The 19,120-nt window shown below is 45.3% G+C and overlaps 1 protein-coding gene across 3 annotated transcripts in view; it reads left to right on the top strand.

The window, feature by feature from the left end:
- The window catches only part of COL16A1 (collagen type XVI alpha 1 chain), an 831,382-nt gene that overhangs the window by 684,437 nt on the left and 127,825 nt on the right, over positions 1-19,120 (top strand). For all 3 annotated transcript variants that reach the window (XM_086955641.1, XM_086955640.1, XM_086955639.1), the window contains 2 exons: positions 7,776-7,820; positions 8,744-8,797. In XM_086955641.1, the coding sequence (XP_086811767.1) occupies positions 7,776-7,820; positions 8,744-8,797 (99 nt within the window). The remainder of the gene's footprint in view (positions 1-7,775; positions 7,821-8,743; positions 8,798-19,120) is intronic.

Raw genomic sequence — 19,120 nt, 5'->3', positions numbered from 1 at the left:
ACGGTGAGGTGAGGCGCCATTACCGGAAGTCTTCTCCGACTGCGGGCGGAAGCTCCGGACCAGAAGCGGATGTGCGTCAGGATTCAGCGCCGGAAGGTCCTAACCGAGGGGAGATACTGCTGATCGGGATCGGGATCGGTGAGTCGAGCGCCAGCGCTTGCCACAGTGAGGAGGAGAAGAGTATGAACGGCGTCTGACCGAGAGGCGCAGGCGGCGGAGCGGCAGAGCAGCGAGGCGAAGCAGGGCAGGGGCGTCCAACAACGAAGAGGGGGAGGAGAACGCAAAAAAAAACACAGGGCACAGCGCAAAGACAGCGCAACATTGAGGACAGCGCGGATAAAGCACCAAGCGAGGAAGAGTGCTCACAAGGGACATTGTGATAAAAAACATATAAACACAATAAAAAAACAAAGGCAAACAAAGGCAAACGAAGCACTGTGATAAAATATATAAACACAATAAAAGCAAAACAAAGGCAAACAAAGGCAAACGAAGTACTGCGCAGGAAACGGCCAGCAATAGCCAGCCTGGCCAAGTCAATAAGGCAACAGTGGAACCAGATGGGGGACTAAGAGACAACTCAGAATACGGCAAGAGCACGCCAAAGAGCAAACCAGATAAAGGGCAAGATCCCCAAAAGAGTACCAGCAACGAGGCTTGTACAAGGCAAAGGTCAAGGACAGAATCAAGAGCCCTAAGGCGCACACCACAACAAACACAACGGCTTGCACCAGCCTTCTCCCCAGCGCGCCAGATGCTAGATTGACGAACTGGGCATTGGACTACAAAAGAAACTGAACAGAACGCGAACGAGACAAGGCACACGCTGGCAGGTCTCAAGGCAAAGACCAGGACGAGGCACATTCGAGAGCCTAGCAGATATAGACTGCAGGGCATCTCGGCACCAACGTCAAAGGTAACAGACCTACCCAAGATATCCCTAGCGGGAGGGCGGCTAGGCGACATCCTATCAAGGAGGGGCATCGCAACAATGGCAGGCAACGAAGGAAAGGCAGCTGGAGAGCAGCAAAAAAAACCCAAGATAGACAACCATGGATCGCCTCTGAAAAATAATAAGAGCGAGACGGCAACCCTAGAAACGATCCTGCGGAGAGTTAATGAAGGGATCGAAGTGGGGAAAGATACAAAACTCAAGGTGGAGAATATGCAGCTTGAGATGGCAGCTATAAGAGCGGACCTTCATAAAACAAATACAAGAATTGAGGTGACAGAAGGCAGAATAAGCGCTGTGGAGGACGAAACAAGGGGGAACACCGAGGCCATAGCGGATCTGCAGAAAGTCACGAAAGCCATGCAAAAACAACTAGCAGAGAAGGATGACAGGGCAAGAAGAGGCAACGTAAGGATCCTGGGAGTGCCGGAAGGGACAGAAGACAAGGCGGGATCATGCGCGGCAATGTTAGAGGAGTTGATCCCCAAACTCACCGGCATCACATTTGACAGAAGGTTCGAGGTGCAGAAGGCATACAGAATACCGGCAGGAAAACCTTCAACAGGCAAAGGGCCGAGGGCAATAATATGCAACCCGCTCAGGCTAAGCCAAACAGACGCCATCTTTGCCTTTGCTAGGAAAAACCACAACCTGAGTTGGGAAGGAAGCAAGATTATACTAACCCAAGATTACTCCAAACCAACAGTAGAGTCGAGAAAGGGTTTCCTAGCCCTCAGAGAGACCTTGCGCAGAAGAGGCGCCACCTTCAGCTTTGTCGGCCCAGCCAGATTCAAAGTAATAGACAAGTGGAAAACAATGATTTTTGAATGCCCGGAGGAACTAAGGAGATACCTACACGGCCCACCCGTGGAAGAAATGGAAGACAACAGGAGCCCCGGAGCAGCGAAAAGAAGCGCCTCGCCGGATGAGAACGCACGCTCTGAATAAAGGAACACTGTACACGCCAAAAGAACATAACCGCCAAATGGCACAAGGCACAAGGAAACATATCTACCTCATTAAACCCAAAAGGGGAAATTAAAAGTACCATAATCGGAACGAAGAACCCGACCGCAGATCCAGGACTATGGATCAGAGACTTCCAGCAGCTAGCAGCCGGTCGAGGGCAACATGCCCAGGATCAACAAGGGTACTATTTGACTGAGACAATCAAGCGATTACAGAGGGCGGGCCATGCTCTGTGATTGGTCCCATTCTCACCTCTATTCAAGTTTCACCCCAAATGAAGCAACATCAAGGAAGAAAACGAACTCTACCTCAGGGAAAGACGCGGAGCAAAGGAACTTTGTCGTCGCACACCCACTCAGCAAGTAAGGGAGGGGACGGGGAGGGGGGGAAAAGGGCGAAGGAATCGGGGGGAGCGGGGAGCACTTACATGGGCCGACTTACTATCATCTGTCTTCTCTATCTTCTCTATACTTTATCTTTCTCTTTACACTCACATGGGGGAACAGAGCACACAGGAGAAGGGGGATGGTCCCACACACAACCCAGAGACCGAGACGCAGAGAAAGGCCAGCGCAAAATGCGGAAAAAAGAGCAGTTTAAATGACAAATAGCAACCAGAGTAGCATAGCGTCTGACATTAAAATTGTGTCCCTAAACGTCAAGGGTCTGAACAGCCCGGTGAAAAGGAGGAAAGTGCTCGAGCACCTTAGGAAACTCAAGAGCGACATATATGTACTCCAAGAAACGAGATTACAAGCCGAAGACATCAGCCGCATAGGGGCAAATTGGATAGGTGAGGTGCAGGGATCACCAGCACAGAATAAGAAGAATGGGGTAGTAACAATTGTAAGCAAACACTCCAAGATAGAAGTTGTAGGCTCTCAAGCAGACACGCAAGGGAGAATGCTTATAACGACACTCAGAAGAGCGGGGGAGACATTCCACGTAGCTAACTTATATGGACCCAACAGTGATGACAGATCATTTTGGGAGGGGGTGGGTGCACAACTGTACTCGCTACCGCTAGGAGATCTACTGATAGTTGCAGGAGATATGAACCAAGTCCTGGACCCAGCAATTGATAAGCATCCACATAGATCAAGCCAATCAACAAGCAATCCCCACATCCTTAAGAATCTATGCACCAAACTAAGACTAAGAGACCCATGGCGCATGTGCAAGCCAGACGCCAGGGAGTACACATTCTACTCCAACCCACACAACTCATATAGCCGAATAGATTACATCCTAATGTCAGAAACACATACACACCTCATAGACCACACAGAAATAGGACCCAGAACTGTATCGGACCACTCACACATAAGCCTAACACTATCGGGCAAGCACAACGACGAGCCGACCCGCAGATGGCGATTCGATGACAGTCTGCTCCAAAACGCCTCAGCGAAAGCCATGATAGAGGAGGCGATAAAAGAATACCTACTCTTGAATGACAAACCAAACACAAACAGGGAGGTCCTATGGGACGCCCTGAAGGCCACCATCCGGGGAACAGTCATGACAGTCAAGGGCAGGATGAACAAAGACAGGAATAAGAGAATTGCAGACCTAGAGAAAGAAATTAAAAAACTTGAGAACAGCCACATAGCCAGAATAGAGGACAAGAACACACTCACAAACCTGACTAAATTAAAGTATGAACTGAACAGAATACTAAGCGAGAGGGCGGGCACTTGGATCAATAAATATAAATCTATTAATCTTTGTACCGCAAACAAAGCGGGCAAAAACCTAGCATCATACCTGAGAGGGAAGCAGAAACACCACACGATAGGGGCCATCAAAGACAAACATGGCATATCCCAGACCTCGAACAAAGACATCCTGGAAGTCTTCAGGGACTTCTATGAGGGACTGTACACGAAAGATGTTACACTGCATGACGATGGGGGAAAAGAGCTACTAGCGAACATAACCACACCCACACTGTCGAACCAAGAACGAGACATCCTGGAAATGACCATAACGGGGGATGAGATAGAGAGAGCCACGCAAAGCCTCAAAGAGAACAAAGCACCGGGGCCAGATGGTTTCACAGCTGGCTTCTATAAGCAGTACCTAAACATACTCAAACCCACAATGAAGGAGGTATTCACAGCATGCGCCCAGAGTGGACACATGACACCCTCAATGGCTGAGGCAAATATAATAGTGATACCCAAGGAAGGGAAAGACACAACAGAGGCGAAGAACTTTAGACCGATCTCCCTCATTAACGTAGACTGCAAGATCTACGCAAAAATACTAGCCAACAGACTCAACGCATACCTGCCGAAACTCATACACAACTCGCAAGTAGGCTATCTTAAAAACCGCATGTCACACGACAACACGAGACTGCTATGCCACGTAATTAACCACTCCTCCCGAAGCGACAATGCAGCAGTCATGATAGCCCTAGACGCTGAGAAAGCCTTTGATAGAGTCTCATGGCCCTTCCTAGACCAATGTATGGGGAAATTTGGGCTAGGTCCAAACTATAGGAAGATGGTGATGGCCCTATACGAGGACCCCAGAGCAAGGGTGGTGGTCAACGGAGGCACATCAAACATACTCAACCTGGGTAGGGGAACTAGACAAGGTTGCCCCCTGTCACCAGCCCTATTCCTATTAGCCATAGAACCGCTCCTTTCAATGATCAGAACTAACGTGGACATTGTAGGGATACCAATAGGGGGAGAGACTTTCAAACTAGCGGCGTACGCGGATGACGTACTAATAGTCACAGAAGACCCAGAGAGATCCATTAGAGCACTGACTGACACCATTGACAACTACGCCCAGGTCTCGGGGTACAAACTCAACAGAGACAAATCTGAATGCAAACCCTTAAACATCCACGCAACAAGAACAGTATTAGGAACATCAGGACTAACATGGCAACCAAAACCTATAAAATATCTAGGTATCCTCTTCGAGAGAGACCTAAGAATGACACTGGAACACAACGAACACGCAATAATACAGAAAATCAAGGACAAAGTAGAAGGGTGGTCCCCCAAGTTCACAACATGGTGGGGGAGGATAGAAGCAATAAAAATGATGCTGACACCGATGGTCAACTACATGCTAACCATGCTCCCACTCACTAACACAGAGAGCTTCCACAAGACACTTGACAAGATACTGAACAGCTTCCTATGGCGGGGAAAAAAACCCAGAATAAGCCTACACAAGCTAAGGCTATCAAAAGAACAGGGTGGCCTGAACATAACGAATTTCAAGCGATTCCAGACGGCTTGCATAGCTAGACAGGGACTACACTGGCTAGACCCAAGACAGGAATACACCCCAGCATGGCTATCATTTGAGCGGGGACTACTAAAAGGCATGAGCCCTATCACCCTCCTGACAGCCACACGACACCCAGCAGTGAAGGATAACCCCGTCCTCAAGAACACAAAGACAGCTCTTCTGAGCGTCGACAAACTACTGTCAAAAAGCATCAGAGGAGGCCAATTTGAATCCCTCTGGCACAACCCCATTTTAAAATACAGAGATAAGGTGCTTGACATGCCTGAGTGGTACAGACATGGCATATCCACGGCCCATGACCTTCAAAGACAGGGCGAGAACACAACTTTCGATACACTCAAGGAAGCGCACAACCTACAAAACATAGAACTATACAACTTCCTGAAAATAAAAGTAGCAATTAGGAAGGCAAACCTTACAAGCCAGACACCTTCGCTCTTACAGCTAGCAGCCAATCTCAACATAACAGGACACCAAATAGCACACCTATACAGAGCCCTACGTCCCCAAAACACCAAACTCAATGATACGGTCACAAACTTCTGGGGGACTTTAGCAGGGAAGGAATTAAGCGATACCGAAAAGGCAGAATTGTGGAGATCGACCACTAGGAAAAAAATAACTGCTTCACTAAATCAGACCAAATACTGGTTAGTGCACAAGGCATACTGGACACCGGCCCGCCTATCCACCCTGGGGATCCGAGAGAGCGACACATGCTGGAATTGTGACAGCGGAAGGGGGGATTTAGAGCATCTCCTACTCACCTGTCCTCAGATCAAGGATTTCTGGGAAAGAACGGGGAAGCTTATCAATGACATAACTGGAGTAGCCTTACACATAGATTTCCCAAGTCTAGTCCTGGGCTTTGCAGCCCCGTCCATCACAACAACAGAAGACCGAGACCTCATTGACCTACTGCTAACGGCTGCAGTCAAAATAATCCTAAGCAACTGGAAAGACACCACAAAAGCCACACCACAGGAGTGGCTCAACTGGGTCACTTTCCTAAGAGGGGCAGATAACATTACAGCGAAACATTCACCGAAAACACACAGACAATCAAACATATGGAGGCCCCTAGACCTCTACCTTTCATCACATAAACCCCCCTAGGCGCGGACAATAGACACCAGACAGCCATCAAGGGACACACTTTAGGGACCCACACTCCAATAAAAGAAACCTGCGAGGGAAAACACTCTCCTATCTCTATTCCTACCTCTATCCCTCTCTACCCTCTCTATCGTCCGGGGCGTTATACTCACCAGGCAACGCAAAGGGGGGAAAGAAGACAACGCCAAGCAGGACTCGGAATACGGACTTCTTCTTTTTGGGACTAGTCGAACTACCCGTCCCATGCACCATGGCAAGGAACGAACTATTGCAGGACTATATTTGCTGTACCCAACCCCCCCCCCCCCCCCACCCCCCGGCGCCTTCTTTTTCTTTTTCTTTTTCTTTTGTTCCTCTTTCTTTCCGCCACTCATGTATGCTCCATGTAAATATATATTTTTTTATATACAATAAAAAATTACAGAAATCAAAAAAATGCTGAGTACTATTGAGTTGGGTAACAATAAATATCTGTTATTCAGCACCAAGATGCCCATTTGGGGGTGAACGTGCACTTTACAAATACACGTTGTTATGTTTAGATTGACTTAGTCTTGGTACTGCTGGCCTGGAGGTTTTTTGTAGGGACAGACACTATTTAGCACCCTTCACTCCCCACAGTTGTTCCCATCTCCATGAGCCACCTCACTACCTAATTTGGATCCAGTCGTCTGGAAGGTTCTCACTAGAGAACCATGGACGTCAATTCAACACAATGCCCTGAGTAGTGGAAGTGGCATCCCACCCCTGTGACCTTCCCTTTCACACACACACACACACACATGCTTACACATTCACACATCCATACACTCTCGCTGTCACACAGACACTGTCTTCCGCAAGCACAAACATAATAGACATTTAAAAGCATTTTTTACTTACCTCAGCTGTCAGGTGTCATATTCCAGATTATTGTACATCATGTTTTATGCCACTAATAGTGAATATTTATTATTCACTATTAGTGTAATAAACGTTTTTACAGTAAACAATGAGAGCGGAGCCCCTTTGTGTTCCTGGCACCGATTTTGCCACTTCTGAGGCCAGTGCTTGCTAAGGCAGTGCCAGGCGTTGCCAGGGGAATACAGAGGATGCAACTGCCAATCCTGACTACCCCCAAATGATGTCCATATAGAGAATGTGCATCGTGCAAATAAAACCCAACATATGAAGATCTAGCATTTTGTTCAGTGCACGTTTTAAAGCGCACAAGATTAAGGGGACTCTCTTGGTTGCAGTGCCTGCACATTGACCTTGTCTCAATCAAGCAAGAGCATGTCGTATTTTACGGCACATATTTTACAGAATTTTCATTTGTGCAAAGTCAGAATAGATAGATTTTAGCTTGAGAGTAAAAAGAGAGAGATCCATAGAACATGGGGAGAAGAATGAGAGGGCCGATCAGGTGAGTTAGGTTTACCACTGGAGTATGGTGGGTAACTTCTGTTTCTCTTCCAAGGGTCTTCAAGGAGAGCGTGGACTGCCCGGAGAGAAGGGGTCACTGGTAAGTTGAGCGCTACATGCCTCTTGCAGGGATGGATGATTCAGGTGAGTAAGGGAGAGCAAATTGTTCAGCCCTGAACTAAATCCCTCCTGGCATTTGTTATGTGGATTTTCAGTTAAGTGCCGAATTGAGAGAACTTGAATAGTGATGTGCATTGGTATCGCTTGTTCCAGTTTAGCTCACCGAGACTCTCCCTGATCAATAATGTTCTTAGGCTAATTCCCCCCTGTGCACATGAGCGCTTGAAACACTAATGAATAGTCAGAGAGCTCGAATCTCTGTCTTTAGGATCGCCTTTGTTGTGGTCGCTCTGGTGCAGGCCCTTACAATTTGTCTGGTGGGTGCAATGTTTCATTCACCCGCAGAGAAAATAGTTTTCATTTTTCTGAAACCAACTCTTGAAGGAGAGATTTATGACATAAAGAAAGATCCCTGACATGTTGTGAGTTTTCTCTCAGCTCATGGGAGCCATTTCTCTGGTTTCCTGCTCAAGACTGTCAAGCTTTCCCTAACAATCCCAAACTAGGAACGAGTACATTGGAATGTCCGTCATAAATAAAGCAGATGGTCCGAGGCACTTGTCCAAGAGGCGGTCAGTCAAATGATTCCCCTGGGCTCCACTGTCGGAAACTTGACGCTCCCCTAATTTTAAACAGAATGGGGAACCATGGGGTTGGCAGTCAGGCCATCCACCACGCTTTTAACAGAGTACACCATTCTTCCAGATTGTAAATTAGGCTCTCAATTGGTTTATTTCACAGTAGAATTTTCTTTATTGTTTTCAAGTAAGTGACAGACAAGATGACAGCATCCACTGTCTTCATTCAGCATATGACCATTTCAGTAAATATCACTGCATAATTGTACCTCTTGAGCTGTATTGGATATCAGGATTTTCACAACTCAAATTCTTTTTCTTTGAGGGTCCACCCGGCCTTCCTGGATACCCAGGAGAGATGGGACCTCCGGGACTACCGGTAAGAATCACTAAAGAACCATTAATGTAATGAGCCGTTCACAAGCTGGGGGAACATTAATTACATTTACTCAGACATTCACCTGCTGGAGTGCCCAGACAGATGTCTGCACATTCCTGTAGCCATTCCAAAATTCAGCACAAGAAAGATTATGATCAAGGTAACAACCATCAGATAAGGATCAGGGCACAAATTGTCTCAAGTATTGAGCTAGTATCTGCAGGTGGGGGCCACTGGCACTCATATTTAGGGACTGGCACTTATTTTTCCTCATCAGACTTTGACCCGGAACAAGTCGGACAAAAACACAAAAGGGGGCAAGAAGAAGGAAGTGAAAGACGGAAAACTGTGTCAATGAAAGAAAGCAGCGATGAAAAAGAACCAGAAAGAATGGGATAGAGGGCAGGAAATGCCTGGTGGTGGATGAAAGAGTGAAGAGGTGGAATCAAGACTACGCAGTTGTGAAATTTGGCATCCGACATTTGATTGCACTGGCCAAACGCGTCTGAGCAAAACTTAAGGCCCCTTCCCTTACTCTTTTACAAATTACACTCTACTCAGAAGAGATTGTGCTTTTCTGTTGGATACATGTATTCAGTGATTAATATGTAAAAAAAGAAAAAAAGAAATGCCAGGCCCTTATCAGGAGGCCACCAAGCAAATGTAAGAATAGTTTGGGCGGCAGGTATTATTTATTTTTAATGTATATGGAATTAATAAAGAACTGTTGTTCTGCTCATCTCGCAATTACACAAGAAGCACAACCATCTGCAGCTGTCATAAGTGTCAGCGGTGACAAGTGCCAGTGCTGAGCACAGGAAACCACAGGCTCAAATTAAGAACTGCATTTATCCACAGATTCCCCACCTTTAGAACATTCCCCAGGCGCCAGACAAAATACCACTTTTTTCATAGCAATACACCTGTGTGGCTCTAGGTGGTGGTGTGTGGCTCTGCGTTCGTGTCGTTCCATCCCGGAAGTGACTGAGCGAAGCTGTATATAAGCGGTACCCCACCGACCTAACCGCCTTTCTTATTGTGCCTGCAAAAGCGGATCTAGAGCTCCGCTCCCTCTTTCGTCAGTATTCAACACCCTTCTGGTATAAAAATCCACTTTGGAAGGAAACTATGTCCCCACTTAACTACTTAACCACGGCGCAAATTCCGCAGCGGTTAGGGTGAGTTCTATTGAGTGGGCGGTGCCGCGTTGGCCAGCGGACGATGTGAAGCACTACCGAGGTAGTGCTCGCGATGGCCGTTGGGCATCGCGCCCACGCAAGGGGTTAAAACATTCAAACTATGCCGTGACTGTAGAACATACAGATATCGGTAACAACAGACACAAGGTGTATCTTTGGTGTTTGAGCTCAGGGCACGACTCTAAGTTGTGTGATGAATCCACCCTCATGTATCCAAAGTTGATCAAGGATTGTAAAGCGAAGCTGTACGTCGCTGAACATAGGAACCCCTGAGGTTTATAGCGCAACAGGTCTTATTTGCGGTTGAAGTCATCCCGTAAGTCAATCAATTAATCAATATTTACTTTATTTTGGCTGGAGACGCCATAAAAGTAAAACATCCAAACATAAAACAATTGACTTAAAATATACAAGCATTAAATACAAATTTCATAAAAATTGTTTTAAAAACAAATATTTATACAGTAGTACAATAACAAAGATTGTTAATAAGCAGGAAAGAACCAACATTTGATTTAAACAAGAAAGCTATTTAAAATTAAGACTGATATGCATAGGGGCAGATGACAATGATACGATCTCAAACCCTGTCTTTCAGCTCAGAGTACTCAATGTTGTTTCAAGTGCTAAGGAACAGCTTCCTAACCCCCTAAGCTGCTCTGGCTTGGACAGTAAAAACTGTCCAAATTATATTATGCTATTAACAGTATGCTTTGGGATCAGTTATTGGTATCATTTTTGTTCTTATGTTCGATGCCCAGTGCAGATATCAGGAGACCGCAAACACAATTTGTTCTTTCGTGTCACTCTTAAGGCTCCTTAACACTCCCTAATACTGTCTCACACCTAATATTTTACATAATGCGATGAGCCATTTTTTCCGAGGTAAGGTGTACTTAGGGCAGAAGAAAAAGAACTGTGCATCAGTTTCCAGGTGTTGTGGACAGTGGGGGCAATGATTTGTGAGGCAGCCTGTTTTATCCCACTTTGATTTAAGGGTTCTGTACTGTAGGACACCACATCAAAATTGCACTTATATGCATTTCGCTTGGAGTGGAAAAATTCTGTCCATATAGGGTTCAAAGCTAGGTATGAATTTATTCAACACAAACTGTCCTGCTGAGCTCCCTTCCATGTGCTCATTCCAAATCTGCATCAGCACATTCTCTCAATAGTTAATTTCAATTTCTGGTTAATTTCTTTAGTTATGTTAGAAGGGGAATCCCATTGTCCACCAATTTTTACCATTCAAAATAAATTCTTAAAATGTTGCAACCACGGTGTGCGGACTTTCTTGCCACATGCAATTAGTTTCACTAAGGATTCCCTATAGGAAGCCAATTCCACAGGTGACCACAGCCGCTCCCAGTACGGCAATGGTTTTAGAGCAATTGCCAAATAAATACTGTTGAGTGCAAGATCCAGTCTCTGTGGTAAGAGGGAGTTACTCATTGGTAGATTAAATAGGACCCTTTAAAATGTGTTTTTTGCCAGAGTTAATGTAATTGCATTGGCATATCCCCATATCTTGCCCCCATAAGTGGCTGCTGACAAAGCCATAGCTCTATATGCCTTAAAAGCAGAGAACACAGATCCACAAGACGTTGATTTTAATTTTCTTCCTATTGCCATTGCTCTGTGTAAAAGAATGGTTTTTCTTTTGGCCAACTTGCATTCCGTAAGTCAAGCCAAATCGAAGAGGAAACATAAGAAAGTGAAGTAGGACTTAACTCCATCCCGCCAATGTCTCTCTCTAAAGAGAAGCTTCAAAGACATCAATGCGCCACTCAGTCTCGCAACCGACTCCTGATTGAGTAGCCGATTCTGCAGTTGATTCTGATGCGCCCTGAGTAACACTCATCATCGGCAAAGTCGCAACAGGTCAAGCCTTTAAGGGCTTCATTATGCATTTTTTCTACATTTCTCCTGCTCTCCCTGGCCTACCTTTGGCCCCCAAGAATCTGCAGGACCCCCCAAGCAGATAACTTCTGCCATATCCATCCTATTTACCATCTGAGCCCTGGAGCCCATCCAGGGTTCACCCCAACTCTAGTTCTGAATTCCACTCAGGCTCCATGATAGGTGCCGGTCCCTCTTTTATTGATGCTGAAAGTGATGTTGCCCGAGTGAGATCAAGTGCGGACTCTGATATCTGATCTGGAGTCAAATCCATCTTGACACCAATGAAGGTAGCACTCCGATTGCACTCCAGTGCACCTGGTGTCCTTGCATCCTGTTTCTGCCAATATACCTCCTCTACCGTGCATGCATCCTCAGAAGCACCATCATCTTTTCGGTTCCGACTCTGATCAGAGCTTGCAACTACCCAGAGATGACAATAGTTATGAAGGGGATGACTTACCTCCATATTATGACGACAGTTTATACATGGTTTTACAGGAGCCCCGTACACTAACACTTTCCTTGTTACAGGGTTGCTTTTCCCCTTTGGGTGGCCAAACAAAATAGAGTGCTTCTTTTGCTGTGGTTACCTACTGGACCTACGTCCTGGACCTACAACTGCCTTCTTCGCACTCTGAACCAGCTTCATCTGCTTCCTCCTTACTCCTATTCATTGCAGCTCTAACTGGCACACTAATGGGCACATGGTATAAACCTTGCTCTTACCCCTGGTGAACAGGAAATGGCTATATGCTACAGACTGGTGCCTTGTGACCATGATTTTCTTACACAGCAGTCAAGTTCAAGTTTAATTTATGTTTATTTGGACCTTTGGTCCTCAAACATTACATATAATAAAATACATCTAAAATTACATCATCTTAAATACACTAAACACATCTTAAAAGACGTTACAATTAACAGACCCTCCATTTATTAATTAAATCTTGGTGGGTTAAAAACTCATTTAAAACCGTTAAGAAGAAGTGCCTTCACTCTTTGCATAAACTTCCCAATAGCAACAGAAATATCTAAGTGGCTCATTTCCGTCACCAAAATGTAAATGTAAATCACATGAAGAGCCCAAAGTGCAAATACGGGTTTACCCCAATTCTTGTCCTTAAAACCTCTCTTCTCAACCAACAATCGGGTAATCTGTCAACATAGGGAAAGCATTGTTCATTTTTCCATGCCACAGTCATAAAGTGTACTGAGGTTTTGTTTGCAAGGTACTTTTGATCCTGTGCCTGAGATATTTCATTTCCCAAAGCCCTTAGGACCTTCTTATCATAATTAATCATGTAAGTAATGGGACACAATTTAACCTTCATCGTGCTACACAACTTTGTCATGGTAGCTCTAGTCTCTTTTGCCCATTCTAAGTCACTATTCCGAATTTAGGGGCATATTATCAAGCCTGTGCGCTAAAATTATCGCCGCTTTATCGGCCGAAAACGGCCGATAAAGCGGCGATAATGGGCTTGATAATATGCTCTGTGGAATTCCAATCGAAGCCCATGTTAGATGTCTTCACATCTAACATGTGCTTCGATTGGATTTGGTCCAGCTGCTCAAGGCTCCTTCACATAATACGTGATGTGTTGGAGGGAGCGCAGCGGGCGCAACGGAGGCGCGCCGGAGTCGCGCTAGAGTCAAGCTCGTCTGCGCTCGTCCGCGAGCGTCCGGGACTAGGGGCTAAGGACTCTGCTGGCTCCTATACATACACATCCGCTGATTTACAAGCGCTACGCCCAACTAGTATGATGTGTCCCCCCGTTCCTCACAACACGGCTAAACGAATTGCTCATCTAGGTATAAGCAACTCCGCCATTCCTACAGCCGACCCCGCTCCTAAGTATGCGATGCTCACTACCACACCTAGCACTACCTGCACATTTAGGTGCATATACTTAAATACTCGTTCCATGATTAAACATCAGACTGACATCTTCTTGTTATTAACGGACATACAACCTGATCTGTTACTATTGACCGAAACCTGGCTCACCCTGGATTCTCTGCCGGACATTTTAGCTGCCCTACCAGCAGAATATTATATTCTGTCAGTAATTCGTCCAGGAGGGAAAGCTGGGGGAGGAGTAGCCATTATTGCTAATAAAAAACACCAACTTAGACAATTGTCATCTCTGCCTCTGCTCAACACAGAAAATTTAGTCGCTAAATTAGACACCTCCAATGGAACACTTGTACTGGTGCTATTGTACCGCCCACCTCAAACTATGGCCACATTTCCTTCTACCCTAGCTGAGTCACTGGCCCCTCTGGTCACCAACCATTCAAAACTTCTTTTGGTCGGGGACTTAAATTTTTGGTTTGACAATGTACCGCTAGACCCCCAAGCCGCAGAAATGAAAGAACTTCTCGATGATCTCAACCTGACACAATTTATCCACACTGAGACTCATCAGAAAGGTCATAGCCTCGACCAAATCTGGTCTTCGAACTTACCTATTTCCTCAATAGATATAAAACCTTGCTGTTGGTCTGACCACCACAGTATAAGTTTTTCTTTCCAGCTAGACAAGACCATCCAATTCAAGCTACAAACCTGTAAGACCATTAGGAAATGGACTTCCATGGACATGTCTGCGTTCCTAACCTTTTTAAACACTTCCCTTCCCTCAGAGAGTAATAACGTGGAGGAGGCTGACCTTCGGTTTAAAGAATGGCTTATGTCTGCGATCAAAATCTACGCTCCACCCACACGCCTCTGCAGTTCTAGGAGCGTGGACGCACATAAATGGTTCACTCCTGAGCTTAAAAAATTAAAACTGGAAGTGAGGCAACAGGAAAGGGCATGGCGCTCCCAGTACTGCCCTCTAGCCAGGGCTACTTACTGCCTAGCAAGAAAGGCATACCAAAAACTACTACACAACCATAAGACCGCCTATTTTTCATCCAAAATTTTAAATTCTACTAATAAGTCGAAAGAAATCTTCAGGATAGTGAACGACCTATGTAACGATGATACGACTTCCCCCCCGGTTGTCCCTACACAAGCACTATGTAACTCCCTGAATGATTTCTTTAGTGAAAAGATTTTATTGATCAAACAGCACATTTCCACACTCCCAACCTGTGCCCCTGTGGACGATATCTTTTTTAACCCCCTTACCTTACTTTCTTTTCCCCTTATTGATTTGAAAGTCTTTTCAGAGTTACTAGCCAGAGTCAAATCAGGCTCCCCTATGGATGTCTGTCCCCCTCAAATCATGAAGGAAATCGGTCGTGCCATTCCTAATAGCATGATGTCCCTGCTCAACAACTCTCTTACCTTAGGGACAGTCCCCAGTAGCTTTAAGCAGGCCCTACTGATACCCCTTACGAAGAAACCTGGTATTGATCCATCGGACCTAACGAATTATCGGCCCATATCCCTGCTGCCCTTTTTGTCCAAAATGTTGGAGGCTCATGTTACCAACTGCCTCTCAAACTTTGTGGAGGAATCGGGCTATTTGCAACCTAACCAAGCAGGATTTCGGCCTGGTCATTCAACTGAGGCAGTAATACTGGCCGTCCAGAACACCCTGAGGTCCAACGCTGACAAAAACCTCCACCAGGCCTTAGTGCTCCTTGATCTGTCTGCGGCATTCGACACGGTTGACTATTCTATTCTGGTCAACCGTGTCGAACAGGCAGGCCTCAGAGACTCGGCCTTGACTTGGCTAAAATCGTTCATATTTGAACGCACTCAGTCTGTCTGCCTAGGATCCTTCTCAGCTCCCAAAATCAACTCCTTCTGTGGGGTCCCTCAAGGCTCTTCCTTGTCCCCCTTATTATTTAATTTGTATATGCGGCCCCTTCTTTTTGCTTTAAGAAAACACAATGTCACTGTATACAATTATGCAGATGACTTGCAGTTAGTCTTCACACTCAACTCCCCAAATGCAGTGGAGGATTTTCAAGCAACCATGACCCTAATTCAGAGCTGGATGTCTCTAAATCATCTTAAATTAAACCCGGGGAAAACCGAGCTGATTCTGCCCGGCAAGAGCGAAATCAGTTGGAGTCCTAGTTTCTGGCCTACGGACATGGGCCTCCCCCCTAAGAAATCACAAACAGTAAAGAGTTTGGGGGTAACCATCAACGAGGACCTCACCTTAAAATCCCAGATCGGTACTGTGGTCTCTTCTGGTTTTTTTCAACTGAGAAAAAACTGGAAAATCGCACACCTTCTCACCCACACTGCCCTAATCCAGGTGGTCATGGCCCTAATCCTTTCTCACATTGATTTCTCTAACAGCCTCTATCTAGGCTACCCACAGGCCAACTTAGAAGACTGCAGTACCTACAGAACCAAGCCGCCAGACTGATCTGCAATATCCCCAAATGGGTTTCGATCAAATCTGGCATGGAGACCTTGCATTGGCTTCCTGTGGCTCAAAGAGCCGAATTTAAAGCCGGCTGTATCATTTTTAAGGCATTGCAAGGTAAGGGTCCCTCCTTCATTAAACAGCTGATCGGCAGATACGTCCCTTCACGCAGCTTGAGATCAGCCCATAAAGACCTACTTGAAGTACCTCGCTTTAAGAAGAAACGACAGGGAGGCAGCAGTTTTCATTTTTTAGCAGCAACCCTATGGAACTCTTTGCCGCCAGCTCTTAGACAGTGCAGGGATCTCCTTGCCTTTAGAAAGGCATTCAAGGCGCACTTATTCACACAGGCATATCTGAAATAGAGACTTTCGTTTGATTCTCCCTTGTTATGTTTTTTTATCTCTTTCCAGCGCCAAGAAGCCTCTGGGCGTATGTGCGCTTAATAAATAAATAAATAACATAACATAACATAACGGACGATGTGCAGCACTACCAATGTAGTGCTCGCGAAGGCCGTTGGCCGACGCGCGCATGCAAGGGGTTATAACATTCAAACTATGCCGTGACTGTAGAACATACAGATATCGGTAACAACAGACACAAGGTGTATCTTTGGTGTTTGAGCTCAGGGCACGACTCTAAGTTGTGTGATGACTCCACCCTCATGTATCCAAAGGTGATCAAGGATTGTAAAGCGAAGCTGTACGTCGCTGAACATAGGAACCCCTGAGGTTTATAGCGCAACAGGTCTTATTTGCGGTTGAAGTCATCCCGTAAGTCAATCAATTAATCAATATTTACTTTATTTTGGCTGGAGACGCCATAAAAGTAAAACATCCAAACATAAAACAATTGACTTAAAATATACAAGCATTAAATACAAATTTCATAAAAATTGTTTTAAAAACAAATATTTATACAGTAGTACAATAACAAAGATTGTTAATAAGCAGGAAAGTACCAACATTTGATTTAAACAAGAAAGCTATTTAAAATTAAGACTGATATACATAGGGGCAGGTGACAACGATACGATCTCAAACCCTTTCTTTCAGCTCAGAGTGCTCAATGTTGTTTCAAGTGCTAAGGAACAGCTTCCTCACCCCCTAAACTGCTCTGGCTTGGGCAGTAAAAACTGTCCAAATTATATTATGCTATTAACAGTATGCTTTGGGATCAGTTATTGGTATCATTTTTGTTCTTATGTTCGATGCCCAGTGCAGATATCAGGAGACCGCAAACACAATTTGTTCTTTCGTGTCACTCTTAAGGCTCCTTAACACTCCCTAATACTGTCTCACACCTAATATTTTACATAAAGCGATGAGCCATTTTTTCCGAGGTAAGGTGTACTTAGGGCAGAAGAAAAAGAACTGTGTATCAGTTTCCATGTGTTGTGGACAGTGGGGGCAATGATTTGTGATGCAGCCTGTTTTATCCCACTTTGATTTAAGGGTTCTGTACTGTAGGACACCACATCAAAATTGCACTTGTAAGCATTTCGCTTGGAGTGGAAAAATTCTGTCCATATGGGGTTCAAAGCTAGGTATGAATTTATGCAACACAAACTGTCCTGCTAAGCTCCCTTCTATGTGCTCATTCCAAATCTGCATCAGCACATTCTCTCAATAGTTAATTTCAATTTCTGGTTAATTCCTTTAGTTATGTTAGAAGGGGAATCCCATTGTCCACCAATTTTTACCATTCAAAATAAATTCTTAAAATGCTGCAACCACGGTGTGCGGACTTTCTTGCCACATGCAATTAGTTTCACTAAGGATTCCCTATAGGAAGCCAATTCCACAGGTGACCACAGCCGCTCCCAGTACGGCAATGGTTTTAGAGCAATTGCCAAATAAATACTGTTGAGTGCAAGATCCAGTCTCTGTGGTAAGAGGAGGTTACTCATTGGTAGATTAAATAGGACCCTTTAAAATGTGTTTTTTGCCAGAGTTAATGTAATTGCATTGGCATATCCCCATATCTTGCCCCCATAAGTGGCTGCTGACAAAGCCATAGCTCTATATACCTTAAAAGCAGAGAACACAGATCCACAAGACGTTGATTTTAATTTTCTTCCTATTGCCATTGCTCTGTGTAAAAGAATGGTTTTTCTTTTGGCCAACTTGCATTCCGTAAGTCAAGCCAAATCGAAGAGGAAACATAAGAAAGTGAAGTAGGACTTAACTCCATCCCGCCAATGTCTCTCTCTAAAGAGAAGCTTCAAAGACATCAATGCGCCACTCAGTCTCGCAACCGACTCCTGATTGAGTAGCCGATTCTGCAGTTGATTCTGATGCGCCCTGAGTAACACTCATCATCGGCAAAGTCGCAACAGGTCAAGCCTTTAAGGGCTTCATTATGCATTTTTTCTACATTTCTCCTGCTCTCCCTGGCCTACCTTTGGCCCCCAAGAATCTGCAGGACCCCCCAAGCAGATAACTTCTGCCATATCCATCCTATTTACCATCTGAGCCCTGGAGCCCATCCAGGGTTCACCCCAACTCTAGTTCTGAATTCCACTCAGGCTCCATGATAGGTGCCGGTCCCTCTTTTATTGATGCTGAAAGTGATGTTGCCCGAGTGAGATCAAGTGCGGACTCTGATATCTGATCTGGAGTCAAATCCATCTTGACACCAATGAAGGTAGCACTCCGATTGCACTCCAGTGCACCTGGTGTCCTTGCATCCTGTTTCTGCCAATATACCTCCTCTACCGTGCATGCATCCTCAGAAGCACCATCATCTTTTCGGTTCCGACTCTGATCAGAGCTTGCAACTACCCAGAGATGACAATAGTTATGAAGGGGATGACTTACCTCCATATTATGACGACAGTTTATACATGGTTTTACAGGAGCCCCGTACACTAACACTTTCCTTGT

The sequence above is a fragment of the Lissotriton vulgaris genome, chromosome 2_1, assembly GCF_964263255.1.
Source record: "Lissotriton vulgaris chromosome 2_1, aLisVul1.2, whole genome shotgun sequence".
Taxonomy (NCBI): Eukaryota; Metazoa; Chordata; class Amphibia; order Caudata; family Salamandridae; genus Lissotriton; species Lissotriton vulgaris.
The sequence above is the reverse complement of the archived record's forward strand: the minus strand, read 5'-3'. Positions and strand labels throughout refer to the sequence as shown.